This window comes from Macadamia integrifolia, chromosome 11, assembly GCF_013358625.1.
Source record: "Macadamia integrifolia cultivar HAES 741 chromosome 11, SCU_Mint_v3, whole genome shotgun sequence".
NCBI classification, from domain to species: Eukaryota; Viridiplantae; Streptophyta; class Magnoliopsida; order Proteales; family Proteaceae; genus Macadamia; species Macadamia integrifolia.
Window position 1 is genome coordinate 25,209,921 of NC_056567.1, and position 25,338 is coordinate 25,235,258.

General features: G+C 38.4%; 2 protein-coding genes across 9 annotated transcripts; one reads left to right on the forward strand and one right to left on the reverse strand.

Moving 5' to 3' along the window:
* The first annotated feature begins 1,371 nt into the window (after window positions 1-1,371).
* Window positions 1,372-2,912, forward strand: LOC122093455 (stem-specific protein TSJT1-like). Its single transcript, XM_042663805.1, has 4 exons — window positions 1,372-1,729; window positions 1,896-2,136; window positions 2,252-2,372; window positions 2,475-2,912. The coding sequence occupies exons 1-4, from the start codon at window positions 1,512-1,514 to the stop codon at window positions 2,663-2,665; spliced, it is 771 nt and encodes a 256-aa protein (XP_042519739.1). The 5' UTR covers window positions 1,372-1,511; the 3' UTR covers window positions 2,666-2,912.
* A 1,607-nt stretch (window positions 2,913-4,519) lies between these two features.
* Window positions 4,520-25,207, reverse strand: LOC122093843 (probable trafficking protein particle complex subunit 13 homolog). 8 transcript variants are annotated; one of them, XR_006144586.1, is made up of 15 exons: window positions 24,650-25,200; window positions 24,471-24,555; window positions 23,251-23,381; window positions 23,037-23,139; window positions 22,629-22,643; window positions 21,504-21,649; window positions 20,897-21,083; window positions 20,002-20,076; window positions 14,110-14,231; window positions 13,063-13,207; window positions 5,678-5,794; window positions 5,422-5,466; window positions 5,134-5,232; window positions 4,899-4,990; window positions 4,520-4,813 (listed from the first exon to the last, which is right to left on the reverse strand). XR_006144586.1 is itself a non-coding variant. In XM_042664375.1 (15 exons), the coding sequence occupies exons 2-15, from the start codon at window positions 24,934-24,936 to the stop codon at window positions 4,970-4,972; spliced, it is 1,578 nt and encodes a 525-aa protein (XP_042520309.1). In that variant the 5' UTR covers window positions 24,937-24,976; window positions 25,060-25,207; the 3' UTR covers window positions 4,520-4,969. The 8 variants fall into 8 exon arrangements, 5 of the variants coding, with proteins under 5 accessions (XP_042520309.1, XP_042520308.1, XP_042520312.1 ...); XM_042664375.1 differs by having other exon boundaries at window positions 4,520-4,990; window positions 24,650-24,976; window positions 25,060-25,207; XM_042664374.1 differs by having other exon boundaries at window positions 4,520-4,990.
* Window positions 25,208-25,338: the final 131 nt, after the last annotated feature.

Here is a 25,338-nt window from a genome sequence, read left to right on the forward strand (position 1 = left end):
CTGGCAAAGGTTCGTGATTACCCAACCTCTCCACCGTCTTCTGGTCCACAACCTTTCTCGTTTTGTGCAATCTGCATCTTCCAATTTCTTCTCTCTCTTCAATCTCAACCTCAACAACGGCAGTAGTAGCAGCAGCAAGACCTGCAGCACCAAGACTTTGACGACCTCACCACCATCTTCTAGTCCTCTCTGTTACATCATCTTCATCATCGATCATATGCTTGCCTTTCCTACTAGCTGATGCTCAACAGCCATTAATCCCTTCTCTTTCCAATATGCTCGTTGCTCCCTCTTATTCTTCCACCTCTTCTGACCAAAGCAGTACCTTTTCATCTTCATCAGCATCGGTATTCAAGGGCGTGTCGCCGACGTCGGGGTTCCCTTCAACTGTTAGGGTCGCTGGTCTCAATTCAACCTCAAAGGGAGGTGGGCCTGCTTTTGTGGGTCAAGTGTTCAGTATGTGTGACCTCTCCAACACTGGCCTCATGGCCGTCTCAACTCACCTTGAAATTCTCTTCCTTTCCAAAAGGTTAGCATTTCCATTCTCTAATTCCAGTTTATATATGTAAGGGATGAATTGAATCCACCATCATCACTGCTCATGGCCAAAAATTGCGACTTTCCATGGGTAATAATTTTGCCCTACTTGATATTAAAAAAAAAAAAATGCAATGCCACCCGAGAGGGGAGGGGTGTACACGAACATACACTGGGGAAAAAAATCGTCTGCAATTCTAATCTCGTACAATTCCGTGCAATACCACCTTCAGGGGGTGACACGTGTATTGATACCATTGCAATGGTCCAAATCTGATTTAAATGTCTCTTCACTGATTTAATGTTTTATTAGTTGTACCAGATCTGGACCATTGTATTGGTATCAATACACGTGTCACCACCTGAAGGTGGTATTGCACGGAATTGTACGAGATGAGAATTGTAGACGATTTCAACCCATACACTGGAGGTTGGAGAATCAATAATTGCAGGTTTTGACTATCCAAATAACAACCTAGTGGTTGGTCAAGTCATGAAATCAAAGGAGATGTTATTTCATTAGGGGCAAGGGTAAGATGATCAATTCACTTAGGATGAGAGTATTTTGGATATTTAATAAAATAATTAACAGATGTTCTATCACTTAACAGGTGGGCTAACAATAGGGACTAATAAAAAGTATTTTATTATTTAAAAAAAATACATAGAGTGACATTGATTAAATACCAAAGTTCTGCTTGTAATTTTCTCCAGAAAATAATCTTATCCGGTTGCCTTTCACGGACATCTAAGTTATGGATAATATCGGACATGTCATCCGGTCACCATTTATCCATTTCTGCTAACGACTCTGATAAGGCAAGGCCAGCTCAACTATAAATACACTTACATATCTCCATCATTTTCCGTTCTCATTCATCCCTCTTTATTTTCATTCAATTCCCGTTCTGTTCATCTGTTTCGAATTTTAGTCTCTCGACTCGATTGCTCCGAAGAAAAAGAAGAAGAAGAAGATGTTGGCGATCTTTAACAAGACAATAGCGCATCCACCACAGGAGCTGCACAGCCCTGTTTCCTTCCGGAGGAGTGCTAAAAAGCCTGATCTTCCAGAGGAGATTCTCAAGGATTTCCTCTCTTCCCATTCCGATAATGCCTTCTCCATGTCCTTCAACAATGCTGCCGTCCTCGCTTATGTTCGTCATGACAAAGCCTACTCCCTTCACAGCCAAAGGTATGCATCCCTAATTGTGTTGCTTTCTCCAAATTTAGATCTGAAATCAATCCTAGTCTACCCACTTAAAAAAACCCTAATTTGTTATTAGAGATAAGAAGGGAGCAAAAATGAAGCTTTGTTACTTATTTAAGTTTTGTATGGTGGAATTAAACAAAAATTGCAGGTTGTTTTGTGGTTACGATGAGATTTACTGTGTATTCCTGGGGAGCTTGAACAATCTGTGCAGTCTTATCAGGCAGTATGGGCTGTCCAAGAACACCAATGAGGCTATGCTCGTCATTGAAGCCTACCGTACCCTTCGAGACAGGGGACCTTACCCTGCTGATCAGGTCATCAAGGAGCTCGATGGTAGCTTCGCCTTTGTCGTCTTTGATCGCAAGGACGGCACCGTTTTTGCTGCTCTCGTATGTTCTTCTTCTTCTCTTCTTCTCTCTGTTTTATAATCTCAATTCATTAAATAATATCTAAAGATCAATGGCTAACAAAAAAGATTACCCGTTTGTGTTTATGTACGTACAGAGTTCAGATGGAGGAGTTAAACTGCATTGGGGGATCGCAGAGGATGATTCGGTGGTAATTTCTGACGATTTGGAAGTCATTAAAACAAGCTGTGGCAAATCCTTCGCACCTTTCCCGACTGGTATGCGAGAATTTAGTTGATTTGTTAGTGATGAGTTGTTCTTCCTTCCTTAATAGATGAAGAATGAAGTAAAAATGAAATTTTGGGGATGTGGTGTTGCAGGGTGTATGTTTCACAGTGAAGGAGGGTTGATGAGCTTTGAGCATCCGATGAATAAGGTGAAGGCAATGCCTAGGGTGGATAGTGAAGGTATAATGTGTGGGGCCAACTTCAAGGTTGATGTACTCTCCAGGAACACTACCATGCCGCGTGTTGGCAGTGAAGCTAATTGGGCTGCCTGGAACTCATGCTAGCAGCCACCATCCCTGATCATACTATACCCCCACTGTTAATCCTTCAATTCTCACCAGAAAACAGGAAAAATCAGAAACCCCCACCCAAAAAACAAGCCAAAAAAAAAAAACACTGTACATATAGCACTTATCTAGTGTTTTTTTTCCTTTTTTCTAATGCTTTCTAGTGAGTAGATGTTGGAATGCTCCTGCAAGTGTGAGTGTATCATTTGAAACATGAATAAAAATCGTCTCTCTCTCCATGAAATGATATTATCATGAGAAAATCTCTTCAACTATGGGATTTGATCCTTTGATTGCATTGGGAAAGACTATTTTCAACAGTGATCAAATCGCATGTACATATTTTATACTTACGGAAAAGTCTCTGTTCATTCTTAAGGCTGTGTTTGGTAGCCAAGAGAAGAGAAGAGAAGAAAATAAATAAAATGGTGAGAAAATAAAAAAATGTATGTATGTTTGGTTGCCATTAGAATAAAAGAAAAGTTTTTATATTTTTTCATGATTTCTTGTGTTTTTGGCAAGATTTCTTGGTTTTTTGAGCAAAATAAAATTTCAAAATTCCCCTTGAATTCGTCAAGGGGAATTTTGAAATTCAAAATCTGAATCTTTTCTTGGATTGAGACATATCAAGCACAAAGGGAAATTTTTGTACTTTTTCCTTTTCTTTTTTTCTTTTGACTACCAAACACAGCCTAAATCTATACAGATGAGATATAAAGATGTCAATGCAAACTGTTATCTTATCACGTTCAGGATGATGATGAACTCTTTTTGACATCACTTAAATAGGGGGATTTAAATCCTATGTTATTTTTTATTGTGTTTTTTGGTGTGTTATTCTATCTGCAGAATGCCACAAGTAATCATGTTGAGGTGGACGATCTAGATCTGAACAAAGAAGATGTTATCACTAAAACCGGTTTAGAAAGCTCTTAAATCGGATCAAACCGGCCCATCCTGACCCAATAAGAGAGATTTGAACTCTCTTCTTCTCTCTCTTCACCCTCACGTTTCACCGTTCTCTCCCTCCCTCGCTTTGCTCTCTCTACAGTGGGTGGCAGGCATATGGAAAGGGAGAGCGGATCAAGTTCACGTACGAGAATGTACGAGAACGGTCCTAATCCGTGGATATAAAATCAATTTTTTCCCTCTTCATTTAATAGATTTTATATACATGGATTAGGAGTGTACGAGAACATTCTCGTACGTGAACCTAATCCGTGGATATAGAATCAATTTTCTCTCTCTTCATTTAATAGATTCTATATCCACGAATCAAGAGTGTACGAGAACATTCTTGTACGTGAACCTGATCCGTTCACATGGAAAGGGGACAAGGGAAGGGAGGCAATCTTTTCACTAGGAGGGAGGGGGAGTCGTTCGCCGGGTGCCCAGCCATTACCCTTAAATAGTCAAAAAGAATCTTCGCCGGTGCCCACTTTGCACGAACATCACCAATTTAATCATACCTATGATTATAACTCTTTTTTATCTTAATCAATAGGGGTTGAAAGTTAATAATGACATTAACCCTTTTTCAATCACAGGGTTTGGGTCTTATGATGGGTGAAGGAAAACTTAATCCAATCTTTTAATCATCCATTCATCGTGAAGGACTTGCATAGACTTGGATAGTCAGTATTCATTTTCCTTGAACCGATCATTTGTCGACCGAAGATGGATACCCACGTTTTTAAGTATTTCACTAATGTCCACTGCAGATGGTTTTCCCCTAATTTCCTTTGGAAGATATATGCCCAAGACAAACCAATGAGATGATCCCAAGTTCCTAATAATATCCATTTAATGCCTTAACAGAATTTTTAAGCAATAACGATCATTAACGAAGAATTAAAAGTAACAATCAGAATTGACAAGTGATGTATCGTCACAGTGGAATTAAAATTTAATTTTCTTGCTCAAAAAGGGGGGTGAAAAAATTTCCAAGTTCAACAAAATCAAACCGAGTGATTTGAAAATAAAAAAATAAATCAAAGCAGTAAAGTTACAACAATTACTGCAGCAGCAAGGCTTTTAGGAAGTTAACGGGGAATAGAAAGATCCACTTGTAACAGTCTGGGGCAAATGTTCTCCAGTTCAAGAGAGAAGCCTTCACTTGTAACAGTCTGGCGCTACTGTGATTACCTGAATGATCAAAATGTATCCCACTAAATAAAAAATTATGGGCTTTTGACGAGTTTGGTTTGATAAAAAAAGACCAGTCCCAAACCCTTAAGAGAAGACGTAAAAACCAGCCTCTGCAGACCGGTACTCCATGACTGTAGCAGAAGCACGAATCAATCAATCCGCATCAACAAATATCTGCAACAAAAACCCAGTTTGCAAAAGACATGTCATAAAAATAAAGCATCATAGTCAGTTTGCAGTTTCAAGTTCATGGCGAGATAACCAGGCTTAAACACTATATTTTCAGTAGATATACACTCAACTATAGAGTAACTAACCTCCAAACCTAGCATGGGTTCATAAATTCTCTTCTCTCTTGTGTCAAACACAGTCATTCCTGTGATCTTCTGAACCCCAACTTTGGTAGCAATCAGGTTCTGCAGAAGCAGAGGGAATGAAGGAGTTCATAAAGAGAAGACAATCAAAGAAATAACAGTTTTGTTGAAGAGCCTATATAAGGACCCAACTGCTTTAAGGTTCAAGCATGAAAAGATTAAGCTCGAAGCCTCAGACTTTCAAGTTCCAACCAATAGCTTAGCAGGTGAATATCAAGGTATTCTTCTCACCATTTTGAAATCCGTGGAGCTGAGTGCCTCTACCTGTGGCAAAACCTGCACCAGGATGTTGACATGGTATCAATGCCTTAAGTTCCAGATGCTGCGAGTTGATGCAGTACAAAGTTCTAAATACTGCCTCCAGTCCATTCATTCATCTAATTAATCATGTGAGGCTATATATAAAATTAAGCAGGAGGTGCAACCGAAACGGCATGGATTTTACAAAAAAAATAGACTGAGCGTTACTTCCATGCAAATGCCTTACCAGTTTCTGAACACCATCAACAATAATAGCTTTCTCTTCATGTGGATCACCTTGTGATAACCACACTTCAAAGGGGCCCCTATTCCTCTCTGTTTGGTTTTTGAGGTTCAAATGTACCTGCCGAAAACAATTTCACCCAGCTTTCAAGTCATCCAAGTCATGTCAAAAACATAACCATTAAGTTTTGCAATTAAGAATAAAAGGTGTAGCATTTGTTTTATTTTATAGGGCTTCTGTGTGGACAAAGAACATAAAATATTGACTCCAACCTATATACTGCATTAGTGATCCCACTCAAAGTGCTCAATTGGTGGCCACTGAGTGCATGAGCTATTACCAAAGCAATCTTATCACCTGATCCTAAGCATCTAATCCATGGTTAACCTATGTGGCTAATTTGTGATAGGGCTATTCATGTGCTTGTCAATAGGGTTGACCAATGATCAATACTAGCATCACAAAGAGTTTCAGCAACCACAAAAAAATGGAGTACGTCACATTATGACTCCTATTTGAATGAGTAAAATCGAAAGGATCTTGGACAACCCACCAAAGCACAAAAGTCAGGATCTTTCAGAAAATGGAATCCTATTTGAAGAGGGCATAGCCCCATGGATAGGCTCACACTAACTCGTCAAATTTGGGACCCAATTTTGGATTTTCAAGCATCATAACCAATGACAAACATCTTAACCCAACTAAATTTAATGGAAAAACTAGACCCACAATCACCCCCACACCACCCCCCCAAAAAAAAAAAAAGAGATCTTAAAAATGGATCCAATGAATTAAAACCACCAAAACTTCCTTGCTGCCAATATCAATGAAAACCACAATTTAGCTGTGAACTATTTAGCTTCGTCACATAAGTCTGTAAATAACATGCCCTAAAGAACAGTCCCCTGTATCCTATTTTTGTAATTTAAGCTCATTGAAGCTCCATCATTTCAGTTTCAAATGATGTATTCTTGAACAAAAGTCAGTATTGAATAAACTTGAGTAGTATTTCATCTCAGTTTTCCAGTTTTGGTGAAATATACCTTAAATCTGTTTGAATACTAGATGTAGGGGTATTATTGTGTAATATTGTCTTGTGGGAAATTATGTTAGTATGTAAGGGTATATTTGGAACTTTTCTTTAAATCTCTAATACATTTGCTGGAGAGAGATTGATACTTCTCTTTAAGATTCTCTCAAAAACTCTTTTTTCTTCTTCCTCTCTTCTCTTCCTTCTTCACCTTTGTTACTTGTTTCTTGCAACTTGGTATCAGAGTAGGTTGGTTTGAGAGTCGATCAAGAGACACTCTTCCTCCTTCAAATTCTTGGAACCCAATAGCATCAAGAGTTCCATAGACAACAACAAAGAATTAATAATATGTAAGAATCTATTATCAGAGTGTAAATTCACTACCTCCATTAACAGCAACAGTTCGGAGCTGATTGGAACAAACCTGAAGAAATCAGGAAAATCCACATGTAGTGCCAGGAATATGACTAGTATAGAGATCAGAATCATAAGAGTTGCCCCAGGGTTCTTTCCATGGAAATTGTAGCCCCCTCCCACAACCCCATTTTCATAGTTTAGGCTGCTCCTATTTCGCTCGCCACTACTATGGGAATCGCTTTTGCTTCCTTTCCCTATTGCAACTAAGATGTTTCAGTTCACCACGTTGTCTCACCACCTTTTTCATCATGTTGTTCCATACATAAGTGATGTTCAGTAGGTGTCGGTAACGTAGAAGTAGAGTACAACAAACTAACCCCCACAGTTTATAACCCCAAACAAGACAAATAGGACCAAGAAACAAAGAAATAAGAGCTTCAAATAAACCCCCAAGGATACAATACCAATATAGGAGTAAAATCATCCCAATACCCAACCCGATAGGAGAGAGAAAACCTGCTATAGTGCTGGGGAGAGAGAGGTGCGGCCAGGTCAATAGGGCTCCAATTGAACTGCAAATTTGGTCGATTGTAGGGCCCACCAAGGGTACAAAAACCCCCAAATATGGAAAGCTTCTGATGACTGGTTATGGAGTTATGCGCTTTTTTGATTTTCAGACCTAGGAGAGAGAATGAGAAGGATTTTGCAAAAACAAAGATATTGCAAAGATCCAACCAGGGAGGGAGAGAAATGGAATAAAGAAGGGGGAGAGGAAGAATCACTCAGAGCCCTAAGGCTCTCAAACATTAACTCAATTCATCATTCTTCAAATCTAAAATTATGAGTACATAGGCTACTCTATTTAAAGAGGGCAGAATAACAATCCTGTCATAACTAGGAACTAGTTTCCAAAAAAGACTAGACACTCCTAGCAGGACTTGGACTCATAATAGGACTAGGACTATAACTCCAACATGGAGTAGGTAACTAACTAACCTAAACTGACTAATAACTGCAATAACAAAGGAAATAGACTCAAAACAGGACTCTACCTAAACTAATGAAGTAAATCCCGTTTTCCTACTTGCTACCCATATTTTAGGCTCATTAAAGTGGTTCATTACAAAAAAAACCCATGGGATCAAAGATCCAACACATACATAACCCAACCCAAGGATTATTTGCCATATAATAAGCCCATTAAGTGACTTATCTACATCAGTCGGGCTTCCTAAAAAATCCTTCTGACAAGAATGCTGCTTGAACATTGTAAGACATGGAACCATCTCTCTCTTGTGAACACTAACTTGTGAGATTCAGGTGTAAGTGTACACAACTTCAAACCCTATAAACTGCTTTCCTGCTGGTTTCGTGGACTGTCTGTCCATTTCTTGCTTTGAGTGATTCGTCCTAGCTAGGTATCGGTTCTGCCTGATGAGTTTTATGCTTGAAGACTAAAGAGTATGTAGACTTGGTTTCTATTATGGGATATACTATGGTTGAAGTTATTTCATGGCTGCGATGCTCTCTTTTTTTTTCCCCCCTTTTTATATTTTGAATATTAGAGATAAAATCTCCAGTATCTGGGAGTAAGTGTGGGTAGAGTGTGTACTCCCCTCTTGGTTAGGGTATCAACCAACTTCCTTTGGGTATTTCAGCAAAATGTCTGAGGTTAGTGGATCAGTTGAGTCCCAACACACTTATTGGTCTTAGGGAGGAATGTCACTAGCATAAAGATCTTCATCTGTGTACAAAATGTTTGCAAAAGAACGTATCTTGATTATCCTCGGAGGTTTGATCCCAGAATATGAACCCATTGAGTACAATTTTTGGATAAACTTCGAATGCCATCTTTAGATGAAGTATGTGGGTACCTCTAAAGTGAAAAGACCAGACAAGTGGTTGTGGGCACAACTCCCTCACTTGAGAAGTCTGCACTTGCCTGTACCTCACAAGAAGGGTGGCGTGATGGAGTAAGAGGTCGAGGAAATGGCCATGGAGATGATAAGGACAGAGTTAAGTGTAAGCATTATGGCAAGCCTCGACACACCAAGAAGACATGTAAGGAATTAGGGATCTATATGGCCATCCATCTTGATACATATCCGGTAGTACTCCAGGTGGCAAGACGGGGAGTTAGAGCTAACATTGTTGTGATTAATGGTGAACCTTCTGACAGTGGTTCCTTCACTAAGGAGGATCTTGCAGCTTTTTGTTGTGTTATGGCACAGTTAGACAATTCTCCACCCACAACCACCTCTTCATTTGCACAGTCGTGTCCCTCAGCTTCCACACTCCATATATCTACTTCTACTAATTCCCCTTCTTGGGTCATCAAATCGGTGCTACCGATTTTTATTTTATATTTGAGATATATAAATGCAATTAATTGCGACCTTAATCTAATTTCTTTTTCTGAATTGCCTCCCATCAGAACGAAAATCATTTGATTGATATATGTATTGTACCAATACGACATAAATTCAAAAAATTTCATTGAATCGTTTGATGAAGAGATTCAATTCGGTGCTCATTGAAGAATAGTCAAATCTGAAACTAAAAGTTCAAAAACAAGAGAAACTTAGGCTCTCTTTGGTTTGATTTCTATTTGTATTTATTTGACTTATTTCTCTTTTTATAAGTGTTTGGTATAATTTATAGCACTTAATTCTATTTATAATAAATTAGAATAAATCACAAATCACAAATTATTCTCAAGCTATTTGTGATTTGTGGCAACAAATCATTTATGTTGATTTTTACTACCTTAAATTAGCATCTGTGCTAAACTACTCAAAATCAATGGTAAATATGTAACTTCAGTATGTTTTATACTTTTCCAATAAAAAAACCCCAAATCCTATCATCTCTCTCGCTCGAAGCTCAAAGCTAAAGGTGAAAACTGAAACCTGTTTTCTCATTATATAATCTATTTTATAAATAGTAACCAAAAGAATACTATTTATGGTCCATAATTTATAGTCACAAATAATTTCTAAAAAATAGTTAATAAATACAAATAGAAATCATACCAAAGAGAGCCTTAATTACCCAAAATAGGGAAATCAGATCAGCCTACAAAGCTGGTCAAGTGTCAGATTTAGTAGGTTAATTCAATCCTCAAAATATGGTTTAAAACTATTGGCTGGATTTAAAGTACTTTGACAAGAATCAGGTCTGGTTCAGAAAATAGGCAGAATCAGGATGTTTTTAATAAAATCAGATCAGAAGATCTGATACCCAAATACCCTGGTCGAAGGCCTTTGTTAGGAAGTCCTTGAAGATACCAAAAACTGGTCTTGATCTGATGGTCATATATTTCTTAAATGGGAATTCAAATCAGACAGAAAATAGACCTAAAACAGGGTATCGCATGTTATAAAATCAGGGATCTTTTGATGTAGATCAGAAAGAATAGATTATTAAGAGTATCAGTAGATTGATGAATGATGAGTAAACAAAAATCAGCGAAGAAATCTAAGCACAGAAAGATCACTAGATGAAGATTCAAACAACACCCAAATCACAAGGAAAAAGAGCATTAGAAATAAGAATGATAACTAGGGCTTCCACCAATAGGATCATAATCTCACTGTCCTCCAAGAATCTCACACCCCCTTATTGAATCACACAACACTCATGAAGAAACTTCAAATTTTTTTTCATCAAATCGATCCAATGGCCATTACAAGTTATTTACAAAAAAATTGAATAATAATCCTAATCTGACTAGGAAAGCAAAATCCTATCAATAGAGAGCACAACTTATAAAGGAAACATTATTCTTTAAGGGAAGAACCCACACTCAGGTGAGAGTGTTCCAAGCTAACTAAACAACTTAAATTAAAAGACTAACTAACTAATGAAGCAAATCACATTTTCCTACCTTCTACACATATTTTAGACCCATTACAATGAAAACACATGGGATCTGTAAAATAAGAAAAAAAGAGAGAAAACGAGAGAGAGAGAGAGAGTTGCAACTTTGTGAAAGGGAGACCCAATCGTGTGATTTGGGTCAGCCCTCTTCTTTTCATTATTTAGCAATAATGTCTTACAAATAAACTGTGAATAGGACTGGACAGCAGTCCTAGTAGGACTAGAAACATCATATAAACAAACTAGCTACCAATCCTAGTTGGACTTTGACTCTCCTAGTTTGACTAGGATTACTAACTTTTAGACTAACCCCACTAACATCAGTCCTAGTTCTACTAGGACTTTCCTAATTGGTTCAGGAAACCAACAAGGGAGGAGGGAGGAGTCTGCACACCCCGCAAGACTCCTCCTTCCTTCTCACGATAATCTTCTAACACTCCCCCTCAAGCTGGAACATAGATGTTAATCATGCCCAGCTTGTTACAAATATAGTCCACTCTACCACCCCCAAGGACTTAGTAAAAACATCTGCAAGTTGTTTTCCTGTACGAACATGACTTGTAGAAATAACTCCTTGTTGTAACTTTTCACGAACAAAGTGACAGTCGACCTCAGTATGTTTTGTCCTTTCATGGAACACTGGATTAGACGCAATATGAATAGCAGCTTGGTTATCACACCACAACTGCATGAGGAAGTGCATTCGAATCCAAGTTCCGTCAAAAGCTGCTTTACCCACATCAACTCACAAGTAACATGAGCCATAGCACGATACTTAGACTCAGCGCCAGACCTTGCCACAATAGCTTGTTTCTTGCTTTTCCAAGACACAAGATTTCCACCAACAAAAGTACAGTATCCTGTAGTTGACCTCCTATCAACAGGCGAACTAGCCCAATCAGCATCACAAAACCCTTCAATACGATTATGTCCATGATCTGATACAACAGACCACGTCCTGGAGCTTTCTTAAGATACCTCAAGATACGAAAAACGGCATCCCAATGTGAAGTTCGTGGAGACGAAAGAAAATGACTCACAACACTGACAGGGAAGGCAATTTCAAGTCGAGTCACAGTCAAATAATTCAGTTTTCCCACCAGTCTTCTGTATTTCTCAGGATCTTCCAATACATCACCTCCTTCAGGCATAAGTTTCACGTTTGGATCCATTGGAGTGTCAATGGGTTTGGTTCCTAACATACCTATTTCTGAAAGTAGGTCCAAAATGTACTTTCTCTAAGACAAAGAAATTCCCTTCCTTGACTGAGCAACTTCAATTCCCGGGAAATACTTTAACCGTCCTAGATCCTTAGTTTGAAAGTGTTGCTGCAAATGTGCTTTCAAATTTCGGATTCCTTCAACATCATCTCCAGTAATGACAATGTCATCAACATATACAACCAGAAATATCCTCCTTGCATCAGACTTCCGATAGAACACAGAATGATCACTGTCACACTTTGACAGCCCAAATGCACAAACCACATCAGTGAACCTACCAAACCATGCCCAAGGAGATTGTTTCAACCCATACAAGGACTTCTTGAGCTTGCACACCTTTCCACACTCCCCTTGAGCAACAAACCTCGGAGGTTGCTCCATATACACCTCCTCATGCAAATCACCATGAAGAAAAGCATTCTTCACATCAAGCTTAAATGTCCAATGAGATGAAGCCACAAGAGAAATCAAAACATGAACAGAGGCCAGTTTGGCAACAGGGGAGAAGTTATCCAGATAATCAACACCATAAACCTGGGCATACCCCTTTGAGACCAGCCAAGCCTTCAAATGAGCAAGAGGCCCATCAGGGTTAACCTTAACCATATAAACCCAACGACAACCAATAGTCTTCTTGCCAGGTGACAACGGTACAAGATCCCAAGTCTAGTTTTCTTCCAAGGAAAGCAGTTCGTCTTTCATAGCTGTCATCCAGCCAGGACTAGATAATGCCTCTGCAAGATTCTTAGGAATAGGATGACAAGAAATAGTGGAAAGACAGGAATGAAAAGTAGGCAATAGGCCAGAATAAGACACAAAGTCAGCAATAGGATGTTGGGTACAGCTCCTAACACCCATACGTTGTGCAATAGGAAGGTCTAAATCAAAAAGAGGAGTACCTGGAGTAGGATCCATAGACGAAGATGATAAGGTAGGTTCCGCAGGGACAGGGGGTGCTGATGCTCCCCGAGCACGACGAGTATAAACCTGTGGAGCAACTGGTGGAGGAGGTGGTGGTGGTGGCAATTCTTCCTCTGTGGCAACCTGTTGATCATAATAATGGATAATATAAAGTGGAAGATCATCATTCAACTCAGACAAAACAAATGACTCATTTGGGTAGGGTGTGGACTCAAAGGACACATCGACAGTAACAAAGTATTTTTGAAGAACAGGGGAATAACACCAGTATCTCTTTTGGGTACATGAGTAACCCAAAAAGAGACAATAACACGATGATCCAACTTTGATAAACCTAGATGATGATCACGAATAAAACAAACACAACCAAATATGTGAGGGGGAAGAACAAAAAGTGGATTAGAAGGAAATAATAAAGAATGGAGAATACCACCACACAAAACAGAGGAAGGCATACGATTAATAAGATAAGAAGCAGCGAGAACTGCATCAGCCCAAAAGTATTTGGTTACCTTCATTTCAAACATAAGTGACTGAGCAACCTCCATCAAATGACGATTCTTTCTTTCAGCCACTCCATTTTGGTGAGGAGTGTCTGAACAAGAATGGTGTATTATTCCACAACTAGCCATAAAATTAGAAAATGGACCAGAAAAATACTCTTTTGCATTATCACTTCTTAAAATTTTGATAGTCACATTAAATTGATTTTGAATTTCAGCAACAAATGCACAAAAGATAACAAATAATTCAGAACGATTTTTCATTAAATAAATCCAGGTCGTTCTAGAATAGTCATCAACAAAGGTAACTAAATACTTAAAGCCTAACTTGGACATTACAGGACAAGGGCCACATACATCCGAATGAACCAAAGCAAAAAGGATGCAGACCGTTTATTGACCCGAGGGGAATAACTGACACGATGTAGTTTTCCAAACTGACATGATTCACATTCTAAACTAGAAAGAGAGTTAAAACTGGCATCAAGTTTCTGTAAATTTTGTAAAGACGGATGTCCCAACCGGCAGTGAACCTGATGAGGAGTCAGAGTACCCGAACAGGCTATAGAAGGTGAATTGTCTTCAAAAAGATACAATCCCCCATCCCTACGACCTCTACCAAGCATCTTCTTCGTCGTAAGATCCTGAAAAACACATGAGTCGGAGAAAAAGGTTATAGAACAATTGTAAGCTTATGTGAACTTCCTTACAGACAAAAGGTTGAATGGTAATTGTGGCAAATAAAGAACAGATGATAACGATAAGGAGGAATTAAGACAAACAGTGCCAATACCATTGACCTTAGCAATTGAGCCATTGGCCAATGTGACATTAGTAGAGGATTTCTTAAAAGAAGAAAATATACCTGAAATACCAAACATGTGATCCAATGCACTTGAATCAATTATCCAGGGGTGAGAAGATGAGGAGAGACGTGAAATGGCATTACCTGTCTGAACAAGAGTAGCAGTGGAAGGTTGAGGTGCTTGAGTCTGAAACTTATTGTACCATGTAAATTCTTCATCGGTCATTTTGACCATCCTACCCTCAGATTGTCCAGGTTGAGAAGGTTCATCAACTGTAGCTGAATTGGCAAACTACTTTTAAGGAGGTTTGCCATGAAGTTTCCAACAGAAGCGTTGGATGTGTCCTGGTTTACCACAATGGTGGCTTGTGCGTACTGCCCCTAAACTATCTGAGGAGTTTCCAGTAAATTGTCTCTTATTACCACCATTACCTGGACCACATGAAGCTCCACGATTATTACTCTGTGTTGTAAGTGCGGAGTTTTCCACTGGAGTAAAATCATAAGAATTCTCTCGAGATACCCGTAGGACTCGGGAAAAAGTATATCCAAGAGATGCCACCTTGTCACCTCCAAGAATCTGAGAACGAACAGAGTCATATTCTATTCCAAGACCTCCCAAAAAGCCCATAACTGCAAGTTACTCCCGCTAGTTTTGCATCTTCTTCACATCACTACTAATAGGGAGTAGAGAATTCAGCTCTTCATACATTCTCTTGAAATCAGCAAAGTACTGAGTTAGAGGCCGACCCTTCCTATTAGTACGATAAAATTCGTGAGACAGCTTATAAATGCGAAAGGTTGTTCTGTCCAGAATACAGAACATTCAAATAGTCCCATAGCTCCTTCACAATATCGATGTGGGTAACAACATCAACTATGGAGTTATCCATTGAGTTCCATAGTTGGCCCAAAATACGTGCATCAATTGTATCCCATTTAGTGTCATTAGCAGGTTTCTCCTTTATTAGGTGATCCTGTTGATCTCGACCAATCAAAACAAGCTGCACAATTTTCTTCCACTGTTGAAAATTGGCAACTCCTGGAAGCTTCTTTTCTGTAATCTTTATCACCTCAGTGACCACATTCTTTCCTTGTCAGTCATTAGTGCACAACAATGCATAAAACAATAAACCAGAAAATTGATCTAACCTCCTTGTTAGACCACACAATTGATTGATCTTATATTTAACCAATCAAATAAGATAGCAAACCAAACCTATAGCCAAACTTCAATAAAATCAACAACCAAAAAAGTTTTGGGACTCTGCCCATGGAGTTTAAGTTTTGGGACTCAGATAATTTCACCCATAGAGGTTGTTAAGTTTTCGGACTCCACCCATTGGGAATTACAACAAAAAATATTTGAGAGACAGATCCAGAAATAACCCCACAAGGATGAAAGCAACCCACAGAGCAATAGTCCCAAAATTGTCACCCAAAAAAAAAAGGACTATTAGTGATAAAATAACCCTACGGCTAGGGCTGGGAGAAAATACCTGCGGTTGGGTGTAAACTGCTCCAATAATGCTGAAATTTGTACTGGATGCTCTTGATATGATGATAAAGAAAATCTCAAAATGAATTTGCAAACAAATATCACACCTGGAAGATATGGGAAAACCCGATTCTGAAAAGTAGCCAAAACCCTGAAAACACCAATCGATTTCTCCAAGAGTGTATAGTCCAGCTTTCAAACCAGAAAACCCCAACCAGCGACCCACTCCTAATAGTAATCTAAGTAGATTCTTCAAATCATATGATTGATTTCAGTCAATCAATCCTCCATCACAAACCAGAAAAATAGGGGATGAAAATCACCCCCTCTAGAAAATCGTGTATTCTTTTAAGAAGAACCACAAACATCCACTAATGGGAGTCAATTGTTACTGGATTGTAGGCTATTAAAAAAAAAGTGGTCTTAATTATTTAGAGATCAGACAAAGCTCTGATACCATGTAAAATAAGGAAAAAAGAGAAACGAGAGAGAGAGTTGCAACTTTGTGAAAGGGAGACCCAATCGTGTGATTTGGGTCAGCCCTCTTCTCGTTATATGGCAATAACTTCTTACAAATAAACTGTGAATAGGACTGGACAGCAGTCCTAGTAGGACTAGAAACATAATATAAAACTAACTAGCTACCAATCCTAGTTGGACTTTGACTCTCCTAGTTTGACTAGGATTACTAACTTCTAGACTAACCCCACTAACATCAGTCCTAGTTCTATTAGGACTTTCCTAATTGGTTTAGGAAACCAACAAGGGAGGATGGAGGAGTCTGCGCACCCCGCAGGACTCCTCCTTCCTTCTCACAATAATCTTCTAACAGGATCAAAGGCCCAATACATACATAACCCAACGCAAGGCTTATTTCTAATAAAATAAGCTCATTTGTGTTAGTTATTTGCATCAGAAAGGATTGTACCTTCTTGATCTTAAGTCATTTGAGGTGAAAGAAACACAATCCTATATTTGTGACAGTAGTGGGAATAGTTCAATTGAGAATGTGATGCTTTGGAATCAATGTTTGGGGAATCCCTCTTTTTTCTGTTATGAAAAAACATTTACCTCACTTGTTTTCTTCCCTGTCCAGTTCAAACGTATTTCAATGTGAACTTTGTCAACTTGTTAAATTTTTTTGATCACTCTACCAAAAAAAATATTGTCGATCTCATCATTCATATTATCATGGTAATAGATCCAATGTTCTTTTCCATATTGTTCATTCTAAAGTTCGGGTCCACCCCCACCACTTATTTGGCTCATGTCACTTTGTTACGTGTGCTAACAATTATTTCCATACTACATGAATTTTACCTTCTAAAACATAAAGAGTGATGTGCATGTTGCTTTTACAACCTTTTATCAATGGTTTGTACTCAATTTGAAGTCAAAATCAAGACTGTCAAGTTAGATAGAGGGCGAATATATGTTCGGTCGCCTTCCAAAGTCTTTAGTGATAATGGGATTCTCCATCAGCTTACATGTATAGATACACCCCAACAGAACGGGGTATCTGTACGGAAGAATCAACATTTGATGGAAATCACTAGGAGTTTGTTATTTGGTATGCATGTCCCTACAAATTTTTGGTCTGAAGCCTTCTTGCTACCACATTTCTAATGAATTGCATGTCATTGAATATCCTTGGGTCCATATCTCCTTTGGAAATTCTATCCTCGAGTACTCCGATCTTCTTTATCTCTCCCAAAGTGCTTAGATACATTTCTTATGTCCATATAAATCTAATCACTCCAAACTTGCTTTAGTTCATCTATTGATCCATCTCTAAACCCCTTTCCTTGTCTCGTTTCGAAGCTCTTAATTGTATCTATCTTGGATACCCTCCTATTGAGAATTGCTATAATTGCTAACATCCTCCGTCTTGGAAGTGGCTTGTATCCATGGATGTCACATTTTTCGAGGCAATGCCTTTCTTTTTGTCCCAGGTGCCATCTCTTTAAGGAGATAACCTATATAAGGACCCAACTGCTTTAAGGTTCAAGCATGAAAAGACCCTACCGCCAAGTTTGTCTCCTATATGTTGACGGGTGACCTCTCCACTTCTATGCAATGGGCGCCAAAAAAAGTGTCTTTAGGATGATTTCTTCCTTGTAGGCATTACATATTCAGTTGCCCCATTTTCTACCTTTACTCCTAATTGTAGCCAAGGCCATGACTAATCCAAAATGGAAGCAGGCCATGTGTGAGGAGATGAGGGCACTTAGGAAGAATGGTATCTAGGAGATAGTTGATCTTCTAAAAGGGTGTGTTTATGTCGGATGCAAGTGGGTATCCATAGTCAAACACCATTATGATAGCACTTTTGAAAGATACAAGGCTAGGTTGGTGACTAAAGGATGCCTTCAGGTGTATAGAGTGGACTATCAAGAAACATTTGCTCCACTTGCTAAACGTAACTCAATCAGAGTTCTTTTATTCCTGGCAGTGAATCAGGATTGGCCCTTGTATCAGTTTGATATAAAGAATGCTTTGTTTATGGTGAATCACAAAAGGAAGTGTATATGCAAGTTCCGTTTGGGTTCAAAATTCCCACAGCTGAAGGGAAGATATGCAAACTAAAAAAGTAGCTCTATGGCCTTAAACAATTTCAAGGCTTGGTTTGAGAGATTTAGACAAGCCACATTAAGGATTGGATATATCAAAGCCAAGCCGACCACACTATGTTTGCTAGACAAGGCAATGGTAAAATCATCGTCTTGATTGTTTATGGATGACAATGCAGTAATGGAAATGATCAAAAGGAAATAAAAAGGATCAAAACTAACCTAGCTCAACAGTTTGAGATTAACAATCATGGTACTTTAAAGTATTTCTTGGGAATTGAAGTGTCAAAATCAAAGAAGGGTGATCATATTTGTCAAAGGAAGTATGTATAGGAACTCTTAAAAGAGACAGATATATTGGGTTTTAAACCTGTCGAGTCTCCCGTTGACCAAAATCATAAACTAGGTGACAACAATGGTCATCCATTGATTGATGCAGAGAGGTATCGAAGACTGGTTGGAAAGCTAACTTATCTCTCTCACACTCATCCAGAAAGCATATGTCGTAGGAGTAGTACGCCAGTTTATGTACAGACCTAAGACTGGTCATATAGAAGTTGTATACTGCATCTTCAAGTATTTGAAATTGAGCCCAAGAAAGAAACTGCTGTATACTAAACAAAATCACTTGAGGGTTGAGGCCTACACTGATGCAATCTGGGAAGGGTCTATAACAAATAGAAGATCTACATCAGGTTACGGTACCTTCATAGGTGGGAACCTGGTTAATTGGAGGAGTAAAAAACACAATCTTTTGTTGCTAGATCAAGTGGAGAGACAGAGTCAAAAGCAATGGCACATGGAGTTTGCAAACTATTATGGGTGAAGAAGGTGGTTCAAGAATTGGGATTTGAGATTGATGGCTCCATGAGACTATATTGCTTAAGTTTGCTATTGGCATGGCTCATAATCCTGTGCAGCATCATTTTATAAAGCACATTGAGGTTGATCTGCACTTCCCTTATGAAAATAGGAGATCAGTTGGCTGATGTGCTGATAAAAAGAATTACGTCTTCGTTGTTTGGCATTCTATTAAGAAAGCTGGGCATGTATGATATCTATTCCCCTAGCTTGAGGAAGAGTGTTAGAATACTCGTATAAGGGGTATTATTGGAATCGTGTAATATTTATCCAGTGGAAAATTTGTTAGTATGTAGATCCATATTTGGCACATTACTTTAAATCTCTAATATATTTGTTGGAGAGAAATCAATATTTCACTCTAAGCTTCTCTCTTCTTCTATTCTCTTCCCTTCTTTCCTTGCTTCCTTCTTTCCCTTTGTTATTATTTTCTTGCAACTAAATCAAATAAGTCAACCGTACATGTATGAATTATCTTCCTTATTTATTTTCCATTTCTCTCCTCCCTCCACCCCAAATGAGAACACAGTTAAGTTTATGAAATCAAGCAACTTCTGTGGAATCTCAATGGTACACAGATTTGGCACCTTAAGCAAAACGATCAACTAGAAGTGATGAGCTAAATGTAAAAATATACTTCAAGGCAAACCAATACATCCAAGTTATAGTAAGATAATCACCAAAAAGGGTCTCTCCAAGACCGTCAAGGATGGAATATCCAGAATCTGCAATTCAATGTCTTTCTGTGCAATGGGCTGCAAAATAAACAAACTCAGTCAACTTAGAAATTGAGATTCTTATGTAAAGCAACAGGATAAAACTCCTCGAACAAAATATATGTATACCCTAATAATGACAATTGCAGTTTAAACCAGAAGAAAATAATTCCAGTTACAAGTTGAAACAACATAAACATCTTGAAGAGAGAGAGAGGAAAAAGCGAAAAATAAAGAAAATATATTGATGAAGAGAATATTAAAATTGGAGAAGAGAAGGACTCATCTTAATTGGAGAAGAGAAGGACTCATCTTACTTTCTTCCTGCTTTTCTTTCTAATAAATGAATTCATGTACAGAATTTTCACTCCCTTCAATTGTTTTCTCCATAAGCATCATATTATTGTACCCAAGTTAGTATGCACATTCTATGAATCAGGGGCTGAAAAGTATTAGAAGCAACGGGTACCTTCACCCACATGGGTTATTAGTAACTCTGCACCCACTGAGGTCTTAAATTACTAAGTGGGCCGATTGATTTACACTGGATGTGGACAAGAGGTTATGGATGTAAAAATGCCTTTTGAAGTCACTGCCAAGACTGAAAGGTTGTGATGGTGAAATACAGGTCCAGAAAAGTGCAATTTAAAAGATTAGTAAATTAAGGATAGAAATAGAAGGAAACTCTACAATCTATAGCAGTCCAGAAAGAAAAAAAAAAAATTCAATTTCAATTTACATTCACAAACACTGAAAGGGAAATTTTTGGAAAGCAAAGAGTTTTTCCTGAAAACCATGACATATGTCAAAATTCAAGAGAAAAATTAATCAGGTTTCTCATAGAAATGAAAAATCTCACACTTCCAAGAATCTGTTGTGTCTGCAGGCGACCAGGTTCACCCAAATTTGTGCGCCATGTTATTTGAAGTTTACCAAGAATATTACTTCCATCAACTTTCATTTGTGCAGAGGAATGCTTTAACTGATAGAGATAATTATGAATTCCTCCTCCAGCTCTAATGAGAATTGGTGGCTTAAAAATCTCTCTGTCAATTAGCATGAGTGAAAGATAAACACGAAGGTAATAAGACAAAATAATGAATCTAAGAGTAATATAAACATCCCCCTCCCCCAATGGCACATGCATATGCACTCATATCAGGATGGGCAGTCTCTTCCAGCAACAAGACCCCCCCCCCAAACTTTTCAAATTGAATCAAATGCAAAGAGGGGTACATAGCACGCAGGGGTAATATACCTTTAGCCAATCCAAAAGGTTTACCTATGACCTATCTTGGATGGTCTATAATGGTCATATGACTCATATCATCCCTCAACATGGGATGAAAAGCGGAATTTCAATAAGCAATAGATCGATGAACACACCATCAAGGAAAACTAATTAAAGACAAATGAGCCACATTTTACTGATAATATAAAAATCTATAGCAGATCACGTGTACTACCTAGTTCGACAATTAATCTCTGAACTATGCTCATCAGCTTTCAATATCGTGATGCTCCAATGCTGAGCCGGCTCAAACTCAACTTGGTCCATATAAAGGTTTGATTTTGTATGGTTTTCAATGCAAGCCTCCAAAAATGTACTTTCCTGAGAGGGGAAAAGGATGAAGCAATCATAATGAAGAGGAACATTAAAAGGATCTTAGGATATGGCCATTGAACCATACTCACACAAATGTTATGTATTATGCAGTGACAAATGTAAAATTTACAGGGAATAACATACTTAAGTAATTAGTAATTACAGAATTTATAATTATATGTGCCACAAACAAATGAATTGGACTCAACAACTCTTAAACTCAAATTGAAAATAATAGTATTACAATAGAAGTCAACTCTGTTTTTGACCTCTATGAGCAGTTATTTAAAATTAGCAAGTCATCAAAAAAATTCGGGCTCAGCTATCTCACATGCTTCTTTTTTCACTCTCCAGTTACTTGCTTCAAGTGTATTGATTATTGAGGCCATTCTATTTCAGGCAGCTCAGGAAATTTCATAAGTTACCTCTTATTTAAACAGGTCAGAACTCTACCTCAAGTTATCTATAGGAACAAGGCCAAACTCTCCCAGATTTGCAGTCAAGTTATCAATTTCTAACATTAACAAAAGAGCAAGATACACCAAAGAAACCCAAATAGCAGAGCTGTTTCCTGCTGGTAATGCTTTTCATTTGGTCCAAACTCCAAATCATGAGACTGAATGTCTTCTAGTACCATTAGATCCCTCACTGTTATTCATCCAAGTAGTTTCCATATGGAAACTCTCTTACAGATACAAGAATGCGTTGATATGTTATTCCCTCATTTGTACAGACTTAAATGAAAACACAGATGTGCAAAGTCTTAGTGTAGATACAAATATAAAAGAGATCACTAAAAGCCAAAATAAGTGAGATGTGTGGTGGTTTCATCAGCACCAGTTTCCAAGCAAAAGACTGAATATGGAAGCTTACAACATAGGATATGTTTAAAATCTCTCACAAATTACCTCAAAATTCAGCAAACCAGAAAAATATTACTAAAATAATCCATGAGAACTTACAGTCACCAAACCAATAAACCCACCTTGACAGAGCGAACCTGCACAAAGGAGAATCATAAACTACTAAACTCGATAATGAATGCTAATTAAATATCACATAGAGAATTAAAAAACATTCCCAGGCAGCAATCCTTGGTTGATGTTACTTGACACATGCATCATAAGTCATGTAACGTTCAGGACTCACAGATTAATAGGTCATAGTGGAAATAACCCAGTCTGATGAATATTTGCAGTTGGATCACTCTTTTTTTTTTTTCTAGGAAGTCTGTAAGGTGGGACACATTCTATGGTGGACCAAATCCTCTGAACATGAAATACTTGGCAAATCATGGATGTGCTAGACCACCTCTATGGGTCCTGTGACTCAGGCCCCAGGCTGTTCCTTTTGACCAGTTGGTTGAAATTTGTAAGATTGGCACAGATGATACCTTTGTTCTGACCGAAAGTGGGTTTGCAACAATGAACTTGAAAAATTGCGGAAGATGTTTTCGCTCACCATCACCATCATTGTACAAAGCAGTACAGACAAGCCTGACAATTTTGTGGTAAGGAAACACAATCAAAATTTTAACATGTGCTCTATGATCAGTAAAGTGGAGATGTAAGAAAAGAACTTGTCATAGAAAACTGTGGGTGCCTTACGTGTGAGCTCCAAGTTCCTTCACATCATGTTCTACAATGAAATCATATCTCCCCCCTGAACGTATTGATTCAACAGGCGATTTTGTAGTATCTAAAAGCAGTAACCGCTGCCGCTCTCTTTGGATTTCCGCCTGCATTCAGTCACTGCTTTTTTATGTCTGGGATCAGTGTTGTTGGAAGTTGGAACGAGATGAAAGTTAAGTTCTAACCAAATATATATGTAAAGAAAAAGGTATATTATACTGATATAGTGTGGGAACGATATAAATGAATGTTTCTTTATCAGCTTGGAAGAGAATTTTTCCCATTAAGCAAACAAATAATCCAAAAGAAATATATTGCATAAATTAGTGAATTAAAATGATTTTTCCAAACCTGCAAATGATCATTAGACAAGGCGACACTTTCAGGTGCCCCTGCATGCACAGACACTTCTGGTTGTTCCAGACTACCAAATCTACACCTTTACTTGATTGTTTGCTCATGCAAGATTCAATTAGTTGTTCTGTGCTGGACCCATTTTTGCTTCTTTACAACTTCTTCTTCTGGTTCAACTCCATGGAAGGTGATCCACCAATGACCCAACCCTGTTATGGTACTTCAACTAGGCTAGGCGCCTCGCCACAAACAGAACTAACCACCTCTCATAATTTACCCTTGACCTTCTCGGTGGAGTAAGGAGATTGATGATTTCTGCACTAGTAATGGTTCCCCTCAACTCCCCTCTCCTCAAGCTCAAATATGTTTTCATTATTTTTTGTTAAAATATTCTCCAATAAAATATTCCATTTCTTTCTCGTTGTTTAATCCTTATATCAATTGACATATCCATAACCATTAGAAAGATGAAAGCTAATTTACCATAATAATATCATTGTTGGAGACATGGGAAGGGGCTACCAAGGGTTGGAACTATAAGATTGGAATCCAACTGACAGCCTCACCACATATACTTAAGGAAATAGCACTTATCAAAGTCAAGCCCTCTAGCACTTTCTGGAGTGCCAATCCTCCTTGATTTTATAGATCGTAAAAGAATGTTAGAGAGCATTGTTTTAGTTCACTCTATAATGTGGTCAATTGTACTACCAAGTTGTCATTAAATTAGATTCTTCATCCAAACAAAAAGCACATTCGACTACAAGGGACAGGAGGAGGATGGGGTTGTCGCAGAAAATTAAATTTTAAATAATTAATCCGTTATGAACAGGTAAAGTCACCTTGATTATAATGTCCCTAACTTCGAACTCGGAGCTGTTGTTGATGCTAATATAGGTGCAGAACGTCTCGCCGAGATAAATTGCTCTGCATTTCATAATTCAGAGACAATGAGTATCAATGTGTAATAGATTGATCGAGATGGATTGAAATATAGAGATATCTAGTCAGAGAAAAAGACCCAAAGGCTTGGGGGAGAATGAGAAGACCAGAGAGGCCCATGGCATCTGTAGGACTTTGAAGCTCAAATCGATTGCGATAGGTTAGATCAGATTCGCCGGATTTATGGTTGTCGCTTTGAGGTAAGAGTCGCGGAAGCTGAGACGCAGCGACAGGGTCGTCAAAGAGATCCTCGCCTGTGAAGAGATCGAGCGGGTCGACTCGGAGAGGACTGTCCACGTTAAATGATGGCCTGCACAGCCGCATCACCCTGAAGGCCAAAGAGTGCGGTCCAGGCGTCGAGCTCATCTCTCTCTCTCTGCAATTGAATGCAATTTGGAAGCTTCAACTGCAGAAATCAGACTATTAGAGGGAGATATAACTAACTACTCTCAACTGTTCATCTTTCGAGCACGATTCTTTGTTCAATACCTTCTACCAAAAGCAGAAAGAGAAAAAAAAACCATTGGACTGAAGTCGACCTTACTGACCCGACCTAGATCCAGATCCTACTATAGGGTAGGTCTAGGCTCTACAATCTGCATCAACATCAAGGTAGGCAGAAAGGGTTCTTAGAACTTAGAAGTATAACTAGGTGCTGAATGCCACCTCAAAAGCTTATTTAACTAGAGGGTTGAAATCGTATGCAATTCTGATCTGGTACAATTCAGTGAAATACCATCTTCAGGTGGTGATACGTGTATTGATACC

What these genes read in the sequence shown, in the direction of transcription:
- LOC122093843 (XM_042664375.1), bottom strand. Translation starts at nt 24,936, where the DNA reads ATGAGCTCGACGCCTGGACCGCACTCTTTGGCCTTCAGGGTGATGCGG. An exon ending in TCTTGGAGAGACCCTTTTTG is followed by an intron (nt 14,232 to 20,001) that starts GTGATTATCTTA and finishes TGTGTTTTTCAG; the next exon opens with GATCTTACGACGAAGAAGAT. An exon ending in GCTCCACGGATTTCAAAATG is followed by an intron (nt 5,233 to 5,421) that starts GTGAGAAGAATA and finishes CTGCTTCTGCAG; the next exon opens with AACCTGATTGCTACCAAAGT.
- LOC122093455 (XM_042663805.1), top strand. Translation starts at nt 1,512, where the DNA reads ATGTTGGCGATCTTTAACAAGACAATAGCGCATCCACCACAGGAGCTG. An exon ending in GCACCGTTTTTGCTGCTCTC is followed by an intron (nt 2,137 to 2,251) that starts GTATGTTCTTCT and finishes ATGTACGTACAG; the next exon opens with AGTTCAGATGGAGGAGTTAA. An exon ending in CTTCGCACCTTTCCCGACTG is followed by an intron (nt 2,373 to 2,474) that starts GTATGCGAGAAT and finishes GTGGTGTTGCAG; the next exon opens with GGTGTATGTTTCACAGTGAA.